General features: G+C 50.0%; 5 protein-coding genes and 1 non-coding gene across 6 annotated transcripts; 4 read left to right on the top strand and 2 right to left on the bottom strand.

Annotated features, from left to right (window-relative positions):
- Positions 1–1,074: 1,074 nt before the first annotated feature.
- On the bottom strand, positions 1,075–3,398 carry BDP55DRAFT_38926 (general substrate transporter). The gene is made up of 5 exons (XM_060567205.1): positions 2,026–3,398; positions 1,934–1,975; positions 1,735–1,869; positions 1,572–1,678; positions 1,075–1,521 (listed from the first exon to the last, which is right to left on the bottom strand). The coding sequence occupies exons 1-5, from the start codon at positions 2,914–2,916 to the stop codon at positions 1,149–1,151; spliced, it is 1,548 nt and encodes a 515-aa protein (XP_060421880.1). The 5' UTR covers positions 2,917–3,398; the 3' UTR covers positions 1,075–1,148.
- Positions 3,399–7,715: 4,317 nt separating this feature from the next.
- BDP55DRAFT_686763 (uncharacterized protein) lies at positions 7,716–9,481 on the top strand. Its single transcript, XM_060576535.1, has 3 exons — positions 7,716–8,128; positions 8,201–8,787; positions 8,850–9,481. The coding sequence occupies exons 1-3, from the start codon at positions 7,904–7,906 to the stop codon at positions 9,250–9,252; spliced, it is 1,215 nt and encodes a 404-aa protein (XP_060421879.1). The 5' UTR covers positions 7,716–7,903; the 3' UTR covers positions 9,253–9,481.
- Positions 9,482–9,803: 322 nt separating this feature from the next.
- Positions 9,804–9,909, top strand: BDP55DRAFT_t331. Its single transcript has one exon. It is a non-coding gene; the product is annotated as a tRNA-Phe (tRNA).
- Positions 9,910–11,223: 1,314 nt separating this feature from the next.
- Positions 11,224–13,027, top strand: BDP55DRAFT_686762 (transmembrane amino acid transporter protein-domain-containing protein). The gene is made up of 4 exons (XM_060576534.1): positions 11,224–11,597; positions 11,651–11,701; positions 11,759–12,737; positions 12,789–13,027. Exons 1-4 carry the CDS (start codon positions 11,294–11,296, stop codon positions 12,880–12,882), a joined length of 1,428 nt encoding a protein of 475 aa, XP_060421878.1. The 5' UTR covers positions 11,224–11,293; the 3' UTR covers positions 12,883–13,027.
- Positions 13,028–13,281: 254 nt separating this feature from the next.
- Positions 13,282–15,174, top strand: BDP55DRAFT_596506 (aspartate aminotransferase). Its single transcript, XM_060570992.1, has 4 exons — positions 13,282–13,607; positions 13,679–14,163; positions 14,220–14,722; positions 14,781–15,174. Exons 1-4 carry the CDS (start codon positions 13,431–13,433, stop codon positions 14,849–14,851), a joined length of 1,236 nt encoding a protein of 411 aa, XP_060421877.1. The 5' UTR covers positions 13,282–13,430; the 3' UTR covers positions 14,852–15,174.
- Positions 15,175–15,347: 173 nt separating this feature from the next.
- On the bottom strand, positions 15,348–15,618 carry BDP55DRAFT_735177 (uncharacterized protein; the record flags this gene model as incomplete). The annotated part of the gene is made up of 2 exons (XM_060580288.1): positions 15,348–15,479; positions 15,550–15,618. 2 exons carry the CDS (start codon positions 15,616–15,618, stop codon positions 15,348–15,350), a joined length of 201 nt encoding a protein of 66 aa, XP_060421876.1.
- Positions 15,619–17,244: the final 1,626 nt, after the last annotated feature.

Genomic DNA, 17,244 nt, shown 5'->3' with positions numbered 1-17,244 from the left:
ATGAATTCCCGCGGCTTCCGCGGTATGAAACTGCGAGAGTTGGGTGAGAGACGGCCGTGGTTGACGCGATGTGTAGAAGACAAATGTGCCCCGCCTGGCCGAGCTTAGAAGTCGCAATCTCCCCTCTATTTCCATACCAAGGCCGAGTATACCGCCGGTGTACTCTGTCCGTCGGTTACGGTATGCATTCTGCAATGCCAACCTATGCAAATGTGATGCGTTTAACAACAAAAGGCGGCTGCAGCTGCCTCACGTGGAACTTGGCGTGACGCGGAGCAAGACTCTTTGAGCATGGGAGGGGTCTTGGCAGGCTCAGTACTCCGTATTGCAAGTTCAGTTCCCTCTCACCGAGTCACCGAGTCACACCTTGATCAAAAGCTGTCTCTTGTGATCCGGCGATGGGCTCAGGAGAAAACGCGTATTAGGAGGTTTTCCGATGAGTTAGCTTGGTCCGGGGAGTGTCGGTGCACTAGCAGAACTCAGCTCGGGGAGTGTCGGACAACCTGTCGCGCTGTTGCGTACAACAGACTTCTCGGCATGTTTATGGAAACGGGCACCGCGTGGAATGCCGAAGCTAAGAGCCGCCGCCGGATTGTTACCCATCCCGGTGGCTGAAAGGGGAGTTTTGTCCAATCAGCGGGGGACTTTGGGATGCCGTTATGGGGTTGGCAGGGATAAGGCTGGAGATGGACTTTTGGGGAGCGGAGATCCTTGTCAATAGGGGCTGTGAGGGAGATTCGAGCTTGCTTTATGAATAGCCACAAGGAGAGAGTCAAGTGACTAGTGGATGGAGAGAGAACTCTCCGTTTAGGGAGGCTTTAACTTAGAACGTCGTTGCAACAATTCCCAAGCGTTGTTGAGCTCGAGAGCTCCGTATACAACACCGTAGGTATGCTGTGATCTTAGGATCCGTTCTCTGGGTCGAGGAACGGACTCGTAGATGTGGAAACTTGCCGCGAATAACCACCCCGGCCGTGTTGAAAATCCCCGGCAAGCACTTTCGAAGGGCCTGGTATGTTCAAGTTACGTTGGCAAACTTCAATAATCTCAATTGGCACTAAGCTTCATCCTACGCCTGACTTTCCACTCCTCCGTACATGTAGACCCATACGAATCTAGACCTATGCACATGCACCCATCCCCACAATCTAACTCTTGTGCGTGACCTCCACATGGGAAGCCTCTGCTTCCTTCAGCGCGCTCGAGGCATTACCCGTGCCCACCTCCGCAGACTCTCCGTCAAAGATGTATGCCATATTCTCAAGCGTCCGGCCTCTTGTCTCTGGGTAGTAGAACCAGACGCTGATGAGCATAATGACGAGGACGGCGAGGAAGACAAAATAGTACTTCCATTCGATGGCCTCGAGGGCAATGGGGTTGACGAAAGTGTTGAAAAAGACACAGCCGATGCTCACCATGAGGGCTACCGTGAGGCCCTTTGCGCGCAAGCGGTAGGGCCAGATCTCGACGGGATAAGAGACCATTAGTGGAGTCAGGGCGATGTCGTAGCCGAGGTAGAAGCTATGGAATGTTAGTTGGCTGCATTGGGCTTTGGTTGGTGAGGATCTTACATGAAGAGGAATGGAATTACTGCTGTGCCGGTTGGGGCGTTGCCGGTGTTGGCGAAGCTGCCGGAGAGACCGGTGACAATGGAGAAGGAGATCAACATAATTGTGCCCTGTCTTGGTGTTAGCGATAATCTTTGGTCTTGCGATTCAACGATTGAGAACTTACCGAAGCCAAGAACAATCCTCGTCGGCCGGCCCTATCGACCATGATCGCGGCGGTGGAGGCGCATATGAGGTTCCAGATTTGGATGCATGCGGAGATGAGAGTTTGGTCGTCGACAGAGGTAATACCGACAGAGGACTAGAATGCCACATGTCAGAACTTGGGTCTGCTGTGTTAGGGGTGTTCTGACAAGTTCACTTACAAGTACCATGGCCAGATAGTAACTGACGACACCAACACCGCACTAGAGTCACATTAGTATCTTGTCTTGGTTACTAGTTTCAAAGTACTCACCCATTGTGCAAAGACACCCAAGCTGACGGAGATGAAGAGACGGTGTCGGTTTCCAGGCGTGGACCACAAATCCGACCACTTCGTCTCCGAGTGTGCTTCCTTCTCGGCCCGGATAGTATCTTCGATTTCCATCATCTCAAAGTTAACGAGAGGTGAGTGGATATCACCGCCAGCATGGTTCCGAGCAATGATGGCTCTCGCTTCGTCGGTTCGGTCTACTGATACAAGCCAACGAGGAGACTCTCCGATGAGGAGCAGACCGGGGATCGAGAGCAAGGGGAGAGTGACTTGCAACAGAGAGGGCAGTCTCCACGCCCAGTGATCGAGGTTTCTGGTTCCATACGTCGCCCAGGCAGCCACAACCGCACCAAAGTACCAGCCGCAGTTGTACAGAGCAGAGACCAACCCGCGGTGCGTAGGGTAGGCATTTTCCGTTATCAACAAAGGTGCCGAGAGGAAGAATCCAGAGGCACAACCGATGATGAAGCGGGCGCAGACGAAGGCGACGTCGTTGGGTGCTGCGGTCTGCAGGACGGACCCGGCGGCTAGACTGACCCAGGAGACATAGATGCCCATCTTGCGGCCGTACTTGTTGCAGACCCACGCGGCGACGGGGTACACGAGAACGTTGCCGAGAGAGTAGGCGGCGTTGACGAAGCCTAGCCAGGCACCAGTCGGTTGCTCCATGAAGGCGTGCCACTGGGGCAGCGCGAGCAGGCCGTTCATCATGGAGCCGTCGTACCCGTTTGCGGAGGCACACATGATGAGTGAGGCGATGCAGAGGTTGAGGCGGAGGATGTGAGGTTGCTTGTACCAGGGGCCAATGTCTGGTAGCACGGCCGCCAGTTCAGCACCGACGGCTTTGGTGTTTGCTTCTTTTGCGTGGCCCATTCTGGAGGATGTGAAGTTTGATGGATGGTCGAGATGGTGATGTCCCGAGCAGAATATCTACCAGATGGCCGGGACATGTCGTCGCTATATATCGTTTTGCCTGGGATCCATAGCGTGCCATGAGGTTTGCGTTTCTTCCTTGGCATTCAAAGTAACAGATATTGCTCGGCTCGGTCTTTGATGGCCGGGGAATGGCAGCATCCGCGTGAACTTCGGGAGGAATCAAAAATGGCTCGATGGCTGATGCTAGCCTGCTAGGTCGTCCGGTGTTTGGTGTGACCAATACCCATGTCACCTACTTGCGGAGAGAAAACCCCGCATAACTCCCTGCTGTTTAAAGCGCGGCAGTGGGCCAATGACGTTGATGATCAGGCCTAGACACGAGTTGAAAAGACTCAAGAGGTTGCGAGAGACTCCGCTTCTCGAACCACGCTGCCCATGGAGCCCCCAGGTTTCCAGGTTTGATATGTGTGGATTTGTGGGGGATATAACGCGGGTTGGAACACCTGGTCTCCCCCACACTAGCGGTCTTTTGAATCTGCCAAAATGGGGCCAGTGCTGCGGTCGGCAGGCAGGCAGGCAGGCGGGCATTAGGGAGGGCGCCAAGGGGGAGGCGGCGGCTCGCACTTCCCTCTCTTCCTCTCCGAGCAAATGACTCGTGAGTCTCGGTGAGACTATGCGGCTTTGCGCAGGCGTGCGGATTGCCGGACCGTTTCTCCCTCGCATTGGAATCGAACATACAGGCTCATCGATGTCTTTGTAAACACGAGGCAAGCCTGTTAGTTTCACTCACGGCGTGTCGACCGTGATCGAAGCTGTTGCCCAACTTCCAAGGTGATTGAAAGTGGCTCCCCCAAGATTTGGAGCGTCATTCAGATGCTACGCATAAGCAATCATCTAAATTTTGAGTATGATATTAAAGCATGTGAAATACGAGATGGGATATGTGATCTCAAGCGGGCTGGTCTGAAGAGGCTTAACTATTGAGTTGTGGTCAGCCCAAGAATGAGGTTAAGTGTTGGTGAGTTCCCTTTTAGATCATGACAGATGACATGGATTCGTGTACACACAAGTCCCCAACTGTCCACGCAACAAAGACTAACAAATTTGGACCAAGGAATTTGATGCTGTAGTTATCAGTTGTTTCTTGGGACTTGTGCAGACGGAAGGCAGCTTTAGTCTAGAACGTTGACTGGTGAGCCCACATTCCGGACGATGCCCGAGCCCTTGCGGCCCTTAGTCCTGGGTTTCCAACATTGTTCGTCCACCCCTTACTTTTGATACGATATACATGCACTGTATCTCTGTTTTCGCGCTAGTTCATCAAGTTGAGAATGCCGGGGACACTATAGGCAAATTGCTTTGGCTACTGACATATCATCGTAGATGGAACGTGGGAAGTTGAAGACAACATGAAGGCTCGTCTCTGTAGTGACAACTGGGCCTGGATAAGTACACAGGCTCTCGGCAGGTCAAAAAGTCATGTTCGAATATGTCGACGATATTATCAGCCAGAGTCCAAATATTCAAGGCATGGTATATCTGTGATGGAGACCAAACAATGGGTTATTAGACTTCGACTAGTCCTGGAATGTCGACCGTCTTGATGCACCTTGAAGGTTTCGAAGGCTGTATACCTAGTCTGCTTTTGAAATCGAGAGGCGACTGTTTCTTGTCATCATTATCGATTATACTGAGAGAGCCTCGATGTTCACTCAAGTACTCGATTCTTCGCAAGGGATTCACGCGTTGCCGCTCGCACAAGTCACCATGGCCATCATCACGACCACGAAGTCAATTCTGTGAGAGTTATGTAGCCCATAACTCTCTACCACGGAGATTTGTTGCGTCGAATACACAGGACTCCACATATGACATCCACAGCCTTGCTGGCACCCAGACAGAGCGGCTACAGCCTTATACGGGATGCTGGTCCCGAGCAAGCATACGACTGTTGTTACTCAAGCCCAAAATTCGAGTCCGTCACAAACGTGACGACGTATAATTCCTTCTACAGCCAATGGTACTCATGGTCTTTATTTCGGGTGTTCACCATCACTGCAAAGGAGTAGTAGCCAATGTGTTGTTCCACCCAGCAAAGACTACTAAGATTAGGTGTTTTCGTATTAGTCCCCTTGCGTCTGTCGTATTTGAAAGGAAAGAGAGGAGACCGCTAATAGTACAGAGATATTTATTTGATAGTCATTTCAACAACGAAATGGCAATCCACGTATGGAGGGCCGAACCTCTCTACTGTAGGCTCGGGTTATGTAATTACAGCTGTGATACAAGTCAGGTACTTGTCGCTATGTACCTTTTCATTGAGTTTGGTCACATAGTCTAGTCGGCAGCGGGGCTGCTTATCACCTCTGCCCGCTCGGCGAACCGGCTATTCAAAGAGTAGGGCTGGAATAGACCGGATATACCTAGAGGTAAGATCGTAAAAGAATCTGGAACTTTGGAAGCATTAATGGACATAGGGAAGAAAGATGGTTGGCACATGACTTTCCTTCGTAGCGAACTCGTGTAAATTGACGACTCTTAGCATTTCGCATAAACCAGTCTCTGCCTTCGATTGAATCTGTTCTGATGCAGGCCGGTGTTTTGAAAAACTAACATAATATTATTTGGGAGCTATAAAGATAGGCAGCAAATGATATCAGTTCACAGCCGGTAGGCCCTGTCTTCTAGGTACCTAGGTCACATAGACGTGCCATAAACAACTTTCAATTCGTTATTGGGCTGCGCCAGGTTCTGTATGTGTGGCAAATTCTTCAAGGTCAGCTCCCAATCGGAATCAACAGAAAAATGTAGCTATTGGTGTGCTTTCACTTTTACCGTGCTGTCATCCAGAAGTTGTCGTAACAAGCGGTCTCACAATCATATGGAGGTGCGTTACTCATTATTCGTGCGAGGGATTAGCGTCGTTCGAGCGGCTAAACATAACACAAGTAGAAGGTTACCCTTGGTACACAGCATGTTATAGTTTTCGCAAGCGAGTGCCAGAGAACTGGTCCCATTGAAGGTATCAACTGTCTAGCAATCGCAATATCTTTATTCTAACACGTTGCCTTATTTTTTCAATGATCTCTTTGGCTTGGAATGTGCCTCGCTACCTGCATGATCCGTCAGAAGGTCTGCCAGCAGAAAATCAGTAGCATCAATCGTCCTACAGGCTACAAACAATTGACGGCGACGTGAGGATTGATTCTCTAGTGAACTCGTTTGAAATTTAGAGGTTAAATATAGAAGCACATGAACGGTGGTATAAGTACGACCAAACACGTTCCTACTCTTTCTAAAGATCAACGCCATCAAGGTTCAGAAGGAGTCGGTATTAACGCGACGCTGCACAACTTTCTATATCAAAAGTAGCACTCGGACTCCACTAGAGTATTGGGAGAAGAAAGAATTCAGTTTAGCTAGAAGAGAGAAACTTAAGGACCACAAATCACGAGGCCAACATAACTCGTGGAATACGACGTGTTGCCATCTCTCTCAAGCCTCACATGCCGGTGATATTACGGGCTGGAAACCCCAGTACCGCCTCTCGATCTCGAAATACTTGAGTGAAAAAGATCTAGTATTGAGAGACTTTCATTCAAGTAGTTTGATAGATCATGGTTAGTTCGGGCTATAACTTTCGCGAAATTGGGAAGGTTTGCTGGTTGTTGATGTTAGGCACTTGCGTCGGCCAGCCCTACATATCAGCGCGCTAATGGGTCTCCTGTTTCGTCGCTCAGAAGCACTATCAGTGCGTCAGCATACTGCAGACTGCTTTCATCTCGAAGCAAATTATCGGGTTCGTATCATTGTCCAACTAACAAAGCACGACTATTGCACCGTCTCCTAGTGTTAGAATTCTTTAGTAAATGTCCCAAGTTTCCAATTTTGCGACAAGTAGACCGACAAGTAGACCGTGCAGGTAGAATCAAACTACAGAGGCACAGATACTAACCCGGACTCAGAGACACTACCGAGTCTAGAAGGTGGATGTGGGAATTCACCGATTGAATCTACAGTCGAATTACCGGTCTCATTAACGGCTTCAACGTGGGTGGGCCATTACCGAGATCGAAGATCTGCCAACTTAGCTCTCAGTTTCATCATTTTGCCCCATGAGCTTAATTGAAACCTACGCGACCAGCGGATACGAATGCCTCCCAGACGCAGTCCTTGCGCGTGACCAAGCTTGTCAAAGCCTTCGTTGTTGAATCAAACTGATAACGAAGCACGCAGTCAAGCCGCGACCTTCATCTTTGGTCGGCGAATCACAACCCCGTCATCTGCAACTCTCTTGGCCGTGTTCACTGGGCAAATTGAGGAAACTTGCTTTACGGGGAGGCTACCACCTGTCATCCGGGGACGGTCCCAGTGCTAGAGGGAATGGCGTCTGGTCCGTGTGTGTGACCCGATTGCTTGGGAATTGCCCTCTCCGACGACCTGGAGTACAAAACCTACCAATCCAATCAGGTCTGAGTCGAATTGTATGACTCCAACTGACCAGCTAACTTGATTCAGCCCCAACCTCGTCTGATTATCGTGCCCGGAAGCCCGACGGGTTCCGGGTTTTGGTCAGATTTAGCCCCATTAACTGCTATTCTAATTCTCTTGGCTTGCGCCAATTACACTACAGAACGCCCCCATCCCGGCGGATCTGCACTACTGCATGAATTTTACCCAATTTGATGATTGGTGCTTCTGAGACACCCCCGCATCCCACGTGTAAGTCGACTCGGATGGTTGATGTCAAAAGAAGGCATCCGTCTTTGGGGCGTCATCCGAGGGCCAGGGGTCAAAGAAACTAGAAGATGGGCTAAATGAACAGCATTGTCTGGGGAAATGTGGAAACTACTTGCCAAAGTCGCACTGCATGATCATTAAAGAATAATAAAACAAAGGCCATTCGGTCCGTCTTCTTCGCTTGCCAGACATCCATTTTCCCATCCTTCTTATTCTTCATCTGCGAGCTAGAAAATTATCCACCATGTACTTTTTACCAGTGATTGCGGCAATCACCTTTTACGCTCTGGTAGTTCGGGCCTTACGATACCGCCGCCGTGATGGCTTCCAACGGAGATTTCCCCAGTACAAAACACGAGAAGAAATGGCTTCGATGCCATTATCGGACGCAGCCTCGATATTGCGTGAGCTATCGGAAAGGGAATTTCCTATAACATTCTACACATCCGTGTCTTTCGCACTCTTCAAGGTTAGTCCAGAAGCGAGAAACGACTCCAGAGTACCTATAGACTATGAAGCCAAGAAGCTAAACTATCCGCAGACATATGGAATCCCAACGATCTCTAAACTTTTGGTAGCCACCAGTCAGCTCTCAGGGGATCGCACAGCATCAAAGCGACGGACAGACACCGGAGTTTTAATGTACGAAATCATCTACAACACGCCAGACTCCCGACGCAACATAGATGCCATCTCCCGCGTCAACTTCCTCCATAGCCGCTGGCGAGAGGCTGGGAAGATATCCAACGATGACATGCTCTACACTCTCAGCCTCTTCGTCCTCGAACCTATGCGCTGGACCGCACTATACGAGTGGAGAGACCTGACCATGTTTGAAAAGAATGCCCTGGCTATCTTTTGGAAAGATCTGGGCAACGAGATGGGCATCTCCTATGACTGCTTGGCTCCCCACATGAGCCAAAAGGATGATGCCTTGGCCTGGCTGGAAGCGCTCCAGAAGTGGTGCTTGAAGTTCCAGGAGCACCACATGGTCCACGCTATCTCGAACGAAAAGCTGGCACATGCGAATATTACTCTGCTCCTCATGGACTTCCCTAAGTTTACGCATAACTTCGTATTCAGGCAGTTGCGTTGCCTGATGGAACCTGTACTCCGACAAGCCATGGGGTAAGTAGCGCGACCGACTGATACCTTGGGTGGAGTGAATTGCTGATCCATCATGGCCTTAGATACGAAAATCCAAGCAAGTTGGATTTCTTTATTTTCAAGAACCTAGTCGCTTTCAGACGCAACGTTCTCAAGTACTTCTGTTTGCCACGACCAAAATGGTGGACCAACCCCATGATCCAAGATGTGGACAAGAAGACAGGCCGAATGTATTTGCCAAACTACCTCGCGCACCCCTACTACGTCAAGCCGGGCTTTTGGTGGCGATGGAGTCCTTCTGCTCTCTACACGAGACTAATTGGTGGACACTTACCTGGGGATGAGGGGTCCAAGTACCATCCGGACGGATACACCATTCCAGAAGTTGGCCCTGACGCCCAGAGATGCAAAGGCAAAGAGTACATGGAGCGCACGAGGGAGAGAATTAGTCAGGCTAGGGGTTGCCCCATGGCATTTCAGGCTTGACTTCGAGAAGGAAGCTTGGGTTGCAGTGCAGTGGCAAGCGCCATATGGACCTTGCGACGGGCTCTCTATTGCTCTCATTGAACCCTCCTCGGTTTGATACCATCCAAGCGATGTTTTGTGAGAATTTCGAATCGCAATGACCAACTTCGAGATTGCATACAAGTAGTAGTCTGCTAGCATCGTAATGAGCTCTTTCGTTTCCACGCCTTGGTCTATTAGCGACTTGGGTTATTACACTAGGCGTGACTGCCCATAAGACTTCCCCAGACTGTTACCTAAGCCTTCCTACCTGATCAAAGTCCCCTTTGCGCTTGCGTCTTTTGCGCCCACCATGCTGAACAGATCGCGCCCTTCATTTCTACACGATTCCGAATTCACCCCGTCGTGCTCATGGTATCTGTGCTGTTACACGGCGTAGCCTGCGTCTGGAATCGATCCAACCCACTGTTCGTCGTCGTCACCGACCAAACTATGACTGCTTCTCAACCACCCAAACAGTGGGCAACGATCTATCTCGCTGTACAGCTCTTTGTCGTCTATGAATAATAGCGGCGGACATAGCTCAGTTGGGAGAGCGTCAGACTGAAGCGGACTTCAAGCCCGAGAAACTTCATTCAATCAATCTGAAGGTCGTGTGTTCAATCCACACTGGCCGCATGTTCCATTTTTGCCATCCATTCTCATCTGTCAGCGGATGCGGCAACGCCTCTGCGAATAGTGTCGCATCTTGCTTTTTGCTTCCCTTGGGTAATGATGGATGAGGCAGTCGTATTCCACCTAGTTGACATTACATGTGATGTTGAAAATAGTCTGATCACTATCCGACGTGTTTGTGCCAACATTGAACGAACCCCTTGATATTCATCACTTGGGCGCCATCGGTGTTACATCAAACAGACTGAGTACATAATCACCTGCACATTCAATCAATGAAATCGCAACTATTGTTAAGTCGATGGAGACATTTCAACAGGAGGGACACTGTGCTCCTATGGCTAGGCACGCAACAGCCGCCACTATTGAACGTTGGGCAAATGAGGTACTGTGTCATTGCTCACAAAGTCAAGGTCAGATAACCCCATAACAAAAGGTCTTGCAATAAAACATGAACAGAGAGCAATCGCTGAATTGCTCTCGCGGCTTAGAGTCGTCCACGACCATGTAAAACAACATCGCTGCACGTTGCTGAAGAGAATGTTACTATTCGCATGGGTCCCACGTGAACTCTAAAACCAGTGAACATCGAGTTAGGGGTCCAAACCTGGTCACGTAGATGCTACAGCAACGGTGAAGTCGTATCAATGGCCCGGCACAACTGAACCGATATGACGAATAATTCAACAGTGCAATGCTCTTTGTTCCGTTTTCTAGTCGTACATGTACCGGGCTGGGGTATCGGCATTCTCATCGTCACGTACCTTTTCGTATGGAGTGATTCGAGGAAGCTGTGGCCCGGGTAATTTCGACGGAATACCGTCGATCAGGGGCCCATTGCCCCGTATGGGACTGCAAGACAAAGCGAATCGAAGCGTGGATGTCTGGGACATCCGCCAGGCTGGACATTGGATACCGAGATGCCGGGACAACACTTCGCGAGCATTAGCATTCTTTTAGCGTCTGATAAGAACTGCAGTTCTCCTCTGCATTGCGAGTAACCGTCGAGGTAATCTATTTTGTTAGCAGCCGGATATGGTCCACAACCGCAGCGTAGCATGTTGTCATGTTGTTGTGATGGGAGTCCGGATTGAGTCGGGATGTAAGACGGTGCCCGACTTGCAACCACACTGTCTGCATTTTCATGGATTATCTCCGCGAAGCTACCCTTATCTCGGCCAGGGTGCGCATCAAACGGGTGCTACACTTAACTGTTCAAGGGCTAGCATCATGATAAAGACATGGGGAAGAGTTGATAAATTCAGATAAGGTAGTCCTCCGACCGATGTACCGGCGATGGAGCATTTAAAAGGACCCGCGAAACCGACCCTCCGCAGATGAAGCCCTGGCAGCGTTTCCATTGCATCACCGATACCAGACCGCCAGAATGACTACCCACAAAGTCGATAGTAGTAGCGCCATGCCTTCCGGAGTGAACGACGACAAGATCAGGCCGCCATCGGTGCACAACGAAGTATCCTCGCTCAAGGAACAAGCCTTGACAACACACGAGGTCTTCAAGGATACTGAAGATGGCGTCCAGTTCCGCACGGTCAGCTGGCAGAGCGCCACGATCATGTTCCTTAAGATCCAGTTCGCCATGAGCATTTTGAGCGTACCCGGAGCTTTCGCCACTCTTGGTGCTGTCGGCGGTGCTCTTTCTCTCGTCGGATGGCATGTCCTCAACACTTGTTGGTCCCGCCAGATTTGAAGTCAGCGACAACAATGCTAACGACATGACAAGATACTGCCGTTATCCTAGGCGAATTCCGCAACCGCCATCCCGAGTGTCATAGTATGTCAATGTTGCCTTCGGGCTAGCGAGGAGGCAGTTACTGACGATTACACATAGCTTTGGCTGACATGTGCGGTCGCCTCTGGGGCCGCGTCGGCAAGGAACTTGTCGGGTTGCAAATTCTCGTCGCCCAAGTCCTTATTTCTGCAGCGGGTATTGTCTCGATTTCGACAGCGTTCAATGCCCTGTCCAATCACGGAGCATGCACCGTCATCTTCACCTTGGTGGGCGCAATCCTCATCACTATGTTCTCCGCAGTGCGCACATTCAGCCGGCTGGGCTGGCTCACCTGGTTCGGATTCGCCACCTTCTTCATCGCCGTATTCATCTTCGTTGTTGCTGTTACACAACAAGATCGACCGGCCGTCGCTCCTCCCGGCGAATTCGACCTCGGCTGGACGGCGATTGCCCACCCAACGTTTGTTGCTGGTATCACCGCAAGCGCAAACATCTTCATCAGTAACAGTGGCTCTTCTATGTATCTCCCAATCATCTCGGAGATGCGTCGTCCGGATCAGTATAGAAAGGCTGCTTTGGTGACTGGTGTTCTCGTTTTGGCGATGTATCTCTCATTCTCACTGGTTATTTACCGGTGGTGTGGTGTTTGGCTTGCGACTCCCGCTTTTGGAAGCGCTGGTCCTTTATTCAAGAAAATCTCGTACGGTGTTGCACTTCCAGGTCTGGTTATCGGCGTGGGTATTTACCAACATGTGGCGGCGAAATACCTCTTTGTGCGCATCCTGAGAGATTCGCAGCATCTCCAGGCAAACACCGTCATCCACTGGACAACCTGGATTGGCAGCAACATGACGCTCGGAATCCTGGCGTTCATCGTCGCAGAAGCCGTCCCAATCCTCAACTATCTCCTCGGACTCGCGGGAGCTCTCTGCTTTGCTCCCTTCAGTCTCATCTTCCCGGCTTTGTTGTGGATGCAGGACTTTTCGTCGTACAAAAAGGGAGGTGCATCAAAGAAAGCAATGTACGGGTTTCACGTTTTCGTCGTCCTTGTGGGCCTATTCATGGTGGTTGCCGGAACGTAAGTATATCATATTCCTTTCCTGAAGAACAAAAACTAAGTAGGCCACAGATATAGTGTAGCCGTGTCTATCAAGGACGCGTATGCGTCGGGCTTGATTTCGAAGGTTTTCAACTGCGCCGACAACTCCGGGACAATCTCCTAATTCGAACACCTTTCGAACCAGGTTCCTGGGAAAGGATCTCAACTGTCTCGCAAAAATTCGCGTCTGAGGCAAGTTTACCGACGGCTGTCATTACCAGAGTCAGTTAGTGTCAATAAAAAAAGTGTTTGCTTTTTGGCAGAATCCCATGACCATGGATCGGGCAAGATGTGCCTACTTCCGCGAGTCCGCAAAGTGAAGCGCACCCTTGGGAAAAGCAACTTCCCCCCTTGCTAGGCAAAAGGAAGTCGGGCAGGCGGTGTGGCCCAATCCTTGCATCGTGAACCCAATCGCCTTAGATCTCGACCAACAGATGTCATCAATCTTTGTTTCTGTCACATCCCTGGGACCGGCAGTCACATCACGTTCGGCGGTCGGGGCCCAATATGACAATTGTTTGCTCACCCAACAGGCCTTGTTCACGCATTTTCGGCGTTCGGACCTCAGTGCTGTAGGCTAACATAAAGAACGAGAAGATTCCGCCCTTTCGAACAGCAATAATCATTTCCTGCAAACAAACTAATCAAACCAAATCACAACTTACTGCAACCATGGGTTCCTTAGCTGTTCAGTCGCACTTTTCTAGTCTGGTTGAGGCTCCTTACGATGAAGCATTCGTTGTAATGCAGTCAGTCGCAGCAGACCCCACCTCTGATAAGGTCAACCTCGGTCTCGGCGTATACAGGGACGACGATGCACAACCTTGGACATTGCCATCTGTCCGAAAGGTGCGGTATCCTCTAGCTGATAAGATCCCGCTGTCTAGCCACATGCTAACCTCAATCTACTCGACATATAGGCACAAGCGCAGATCCAAGACAACCACGATTACCTACCTGTTGCCGGACTTCCAACATTCGTCGAAGCTGCTAGGAAACTCCTTCTTGGAGATGTCCACGACGCCGTCAAGAGTCGCTTGACCACTGTACAGACTATTGCCGGGTCTGGAGCCATTCACTTGGGAGCATTGTTCTTGGACAAGGCAGTCAGACCAGAGAACGTTTGGATCTCAGATCCATCTTGGGCAAGCCATGAACAGATCTGGGAGAATGCTTCACCAAGTACTCAACGCAGGTTCTACCCATACTTTGATCACAAGACGAAGTCGTTCGACCTGGAGGGCATGTTGAAGACTCTGAGACGAGACGCACGACCGGGCGACATCATTATTCTGCAAGCCTGCGCCCACAACCCTACAGGATGCGACCCAACGCAGAAGGAATGGAACGTCATTGCCGATATTTGCGAGGAGCTCAGCATTATTCCATTTATGGATATTGCATAGTAAGTGTTGTACTTCTTTTCCCATGACTTGAACGCTACTGACTGGTTCCTGTCAGTCAAGGATTCGCATCTGGCGATGACCACCACGATGCATGGGCGGTCCGTCACTTCGTCGGCAGAGGAACGATGGAGGTTTTGGTCGCCCAGTCATTCTCCAAGAGCTTTGGCCTCTACGGTCACCGAGTTGGCGCCCTTCACATCTTGGCCCACGACTCCGCCGCGATTCCGGCTATCAAATCCAACTTGCTTCAATTCATCGGTTCTGAGTACTTGACTCCCTCAGCATGGGGTGCACGCATTGTTTCAACAATCCTCAACGATCCTGAACTCACAAGAGAGTGGCGCCAGGACTTGAGAAAAATGAACGCTCGCGTCAAGAGCATGCGAGCGTTCCTGTTCGTTGAGCTCACGAAGCGAGGCACACCTGGGTCTTGGAGACACATCATCGATCAGATCGGCATGTTCTCCTACACTGGTCTCACTGCTTCCCAAGTCAAGACGATGAGGGAGAAACATCACATCTATCTCTTGTCAACAGGAAGAGCGTCCATATCAGGATGTGAGTTCGAGCTCCATGTTATGTTATTTGATGACTTCTGTACTGATTTCGTGGACAGTGAATAGCAAGAACGTTTTCAGGGTTGCGGAAGCAATCGACCAAGTCGTGCGCGCAGATGCGGGCGTTTGAATTACTCGTATTGATATCCATTTGGTTTGACTTTGCTCGGGCGTTTGTACATCACTGCAACTGGGCTGGCGATTTGTAGCACCGCACATAGTTTTCATCGGTAACATATTTAAGTAGTTCGAGTAGAAACCAAGCATCCTACATGCAGTATTTAATGTCTCTGAGAATCCTTTTCCTCTATTATTCCAGATATTCTGACAGGTGACCAAACCACCTCTGAGACATGCTGCTCGTGGTCCCCTTAGCCACTGCCTAATCGGGCAACCGTGATGTGGGCAAGACCTTCGATAAGTCACAGGTAGGCTGAACAGATCAAAAACAAATCACTATGGAGGTGAAAACTCAGTGGTTCGAAAATGCCAAGTTTGGGGCGGTCCAGGTGGGAGAAGATGTCTTTTTAAAACCTCGGATGCTACATGGATTCAACTTGTTGTGAATAACCGGGATCTGTCCCCCATGCTATGTCCTTTGCCGCAAAATCTCCCTTTGAAGCCGATTACTGGCTGGGGTCATCGCAGCCGCCGAGAACAAAATTGATGTTGCTGAGAGGGCATCCGGAGTCGACGGAGTCTATGCACGCTTGGCTCTTGCAGCTGTTTTGCTTGAACTTCTCGCGGGCGTTGTTTTGCTAATTGCGCGTTAGTTTACGACAGAAACCTCAACTATACTCTCCTCATTGGTGATTAGATGCTACTTACGGGGACTGCAGCCACAAGGGTGCTCATGGTGAACAGAGCGATGCAAAGGGAGGAGATACTGAACTGCATTGTGAAAAGTTTTGGCGGGTGAATTACGAAGTGAGAATAGAGTTGGCCGGCAACAGGTAGATAGAATAGAAGGCTGCAAGTGTATTGAATTGATAGCGGGTTGAAATGATGATCGACTGATGATGTGCGCAGAAGATCGTGTTTAATATACCATGTTGAGCATGAACCAATCCCACCGGAGCGTCAAGCTTGGCTTCAAGCTTACCTTGTGTTCCACTCGTGTGATCGACGTTGGTGACTCGAAACGTCGCATGTGTCTCGATTTATTATGATGCTTAATATGACTATGGATGCAGTGTCGACCTATTGAGCTCGTGTCCTCTTGACACTACCCATCAACTGCAACCTTAGCAAGGTAATTTATGGTCAAAGTGATATGTTGGGCGTTGGCTCCTGAGTAAGGAATCCACCTTCCGGATCGTGTCGTTGTGCGATTTAGACATATGCTCGGATTGGAAATGCGTGTGTTGCGCGTCAAACGTCCAGTTTTGAAGACCTCAATAACGTCAACGCAATGAAAAGAGAGCATTTCGAATGCAGAAGAAACACCCAATCGTGCATCAAACGAGGCTACTGTGATTGCTTTCAAATGTTTGGCATCAGAACCAAACTTGCAAGAAAATCCCATGACCGTGTATTAATGTCCGTTGGTCTTGTTAGCTTCTTAGACTTAAGATGACAGCGGCTGAAGCCTGACGTTGACACCTGTGCAAGGACTTGACAGCTGAATAAGTGCTCGGTATAGCCGACCTCATATTGAAGTTTCAGAGGTGCGACTCTTTGAACCAGGGTGCGAACAGCGTGTGGTCGCTGACTGAGTGTTCCAAGGGGGCATAGATCCTGGATCTTTGCTACTTGTGTGGGGAATTGAAAGCTGGGCGGTCCCAGCTGGTGGTAGTAGGGGCTTCCCCATAAGTTGAGGCTGACTTTGAGAGCATGTTGTTGTCCCCCAGGATCTGCAAAGATGTGACGCTCGCAGTGCGAATGAAGTTTTAATGATTGACTGCAGTATATGCAGTATTGGGTGAGGCTACATGTGGTTCTGCGTGCTAGAGAGTATTCGTAGACCAGTCTGCATGTTGCATGCCCTGAGTAGAGAATCGCTATAGCATGTGCAGCGTTGATGGCCTGAACCTGGCTGGTGAGGCCGCGAAACTAGGTCAACAGTTATTGTCGTTTCGCATCGAGAGGATGGGTAGCACTGAAGTCACAGAAAGTTTCACTAGCGACGACGATCAGTGAACTCATCGATATCATCAATAGAGATTAATAGCCATTCTCCAAGATAGCTAGCAAGGCCTACTTTGGCGAAGTGTCTTCAAGCCACTAAACCAAGGGCTACTATCATAGAGAATCCAAAGCCGTTTTTCCCAAATGTGAAAGGCGCGACACAAATGATACAGAAGGAAATTCCAATCGCTGTCTCGACTCAAGCCCTTCGCTTACTATTCCAAGCATATCATGACCGCCTCAACCGTTTTGGAAGTCTTTCCAACTCAGATCCTAGTCCAGGATGACGAGTCATCTCAGAAGTGATCATCCGGGCTAGGGGTTCGCTGACATGTGCTGGGCAGCCCTGAATTATAGCCGACCTCAGCTCGCTCAGCTCTTCTTCTCTGCCTCGGC

The sequence above is a fragment of the Colletotrichum godetiae genome (assembly GCF_030913485.1).
Source record: "Colletotrichum godetiae strain CBS 193.32 chromosome Unknown BDP55scaffold_104, whole genome shotgun sequence".
NCBI lineage: Eukaryota > Fungi > Ascomycota > Sordariomycetes > Glomerellales > Glomerellaceae > Colletotrichum > Colletotrichum godetiae.
Note: the sequence above shows the minus strand (reverse complement) of the source record. Positions and strands in the feature narration are given on the sequence as shown.

Coding starts and splice junctions, on each gene's coding strand:
- BDP55DRAFT_38926 (XM_060567205.1), bottom strand. CDS start 2,916: ATGGGCCACGCAAAAGAAGCAAACACCAAAGCCGTCGGTGCTGAACTG. Junction 1,679..1,734: donor GAGGATTGTTCTTGGCTTCG/GTAAGTTCTCAA, acceptor ACACCAAGACAG/GGCACAATTATGTTGATCTC. Junction 1,522..1,571: donor GTAATTCCATTCCTCTTCAT/GTAAGATCCTCA, acceptor AACATTCCATAG/CTTCTACCTCGGCTACGACA.
- BDP55DRAFT_686763 (XM_060576535.1), top strand. CDS start 7,904: ATGTACTTTTTACCAGTGATTGCGGCAATCACCTTTTACGCTCTGGTA. Junction 8,129..8,200: donor TGTCTTTCGCACTCTTCAAG/GTTAGTCCAGAA, acceptor AACTATCCGCAG/ACATATGGAATCCCAACGAT. Junction 8,788..8,849: donor GTACTCCGACAAGCCATGGG/GTAAGTAGCGCG, acceptor TCATGGCCTTAG/ATACGAAAATCCAAGCAAGT.
- BDP55DRAFT_686762 (XM_060576534.1), top strand. CDS start 11,294: ATGACTACCCACAAAGTCGATAGTAGTAGCGCCATGCCTTCCGGAGTG. Junction 11,598..11,650: donor ATGGCATGTCCTCAACACTT/GTTGGTCCCGCC, acceptor CGACATGACAAG/ATACTGCCGTTATCCTAGGC. Junction 11,702..11,758: donor CCGCCATCCCGAGTGTCATA/GTATGTCAATGT, acceptor GATTACACATAG/CTTTGGCTGACATGTGCGGT.
- BDP55DRAFT_596506 (XM_060570992.1), top strand. CDS start 13,431: ATGGGTTCCTTAGCTGTTCAGTCGCACTTTTCTAGTCTGGTTGAGGCT. Junction 13,608..13,678: donor CATTGCCATCTGTCCGAAAG/GTGCGGTATCCT, acceptor CTCGACATATAG/GCACAAGCGCAGATCCAAGA. Junction 14,164..14,219: donor CCATTTATGGATATTGCATA/GTAAGTGTTGTA, acceptor GGTTCCTGTCAG/TCAAGGATTCGCATCTGGCG.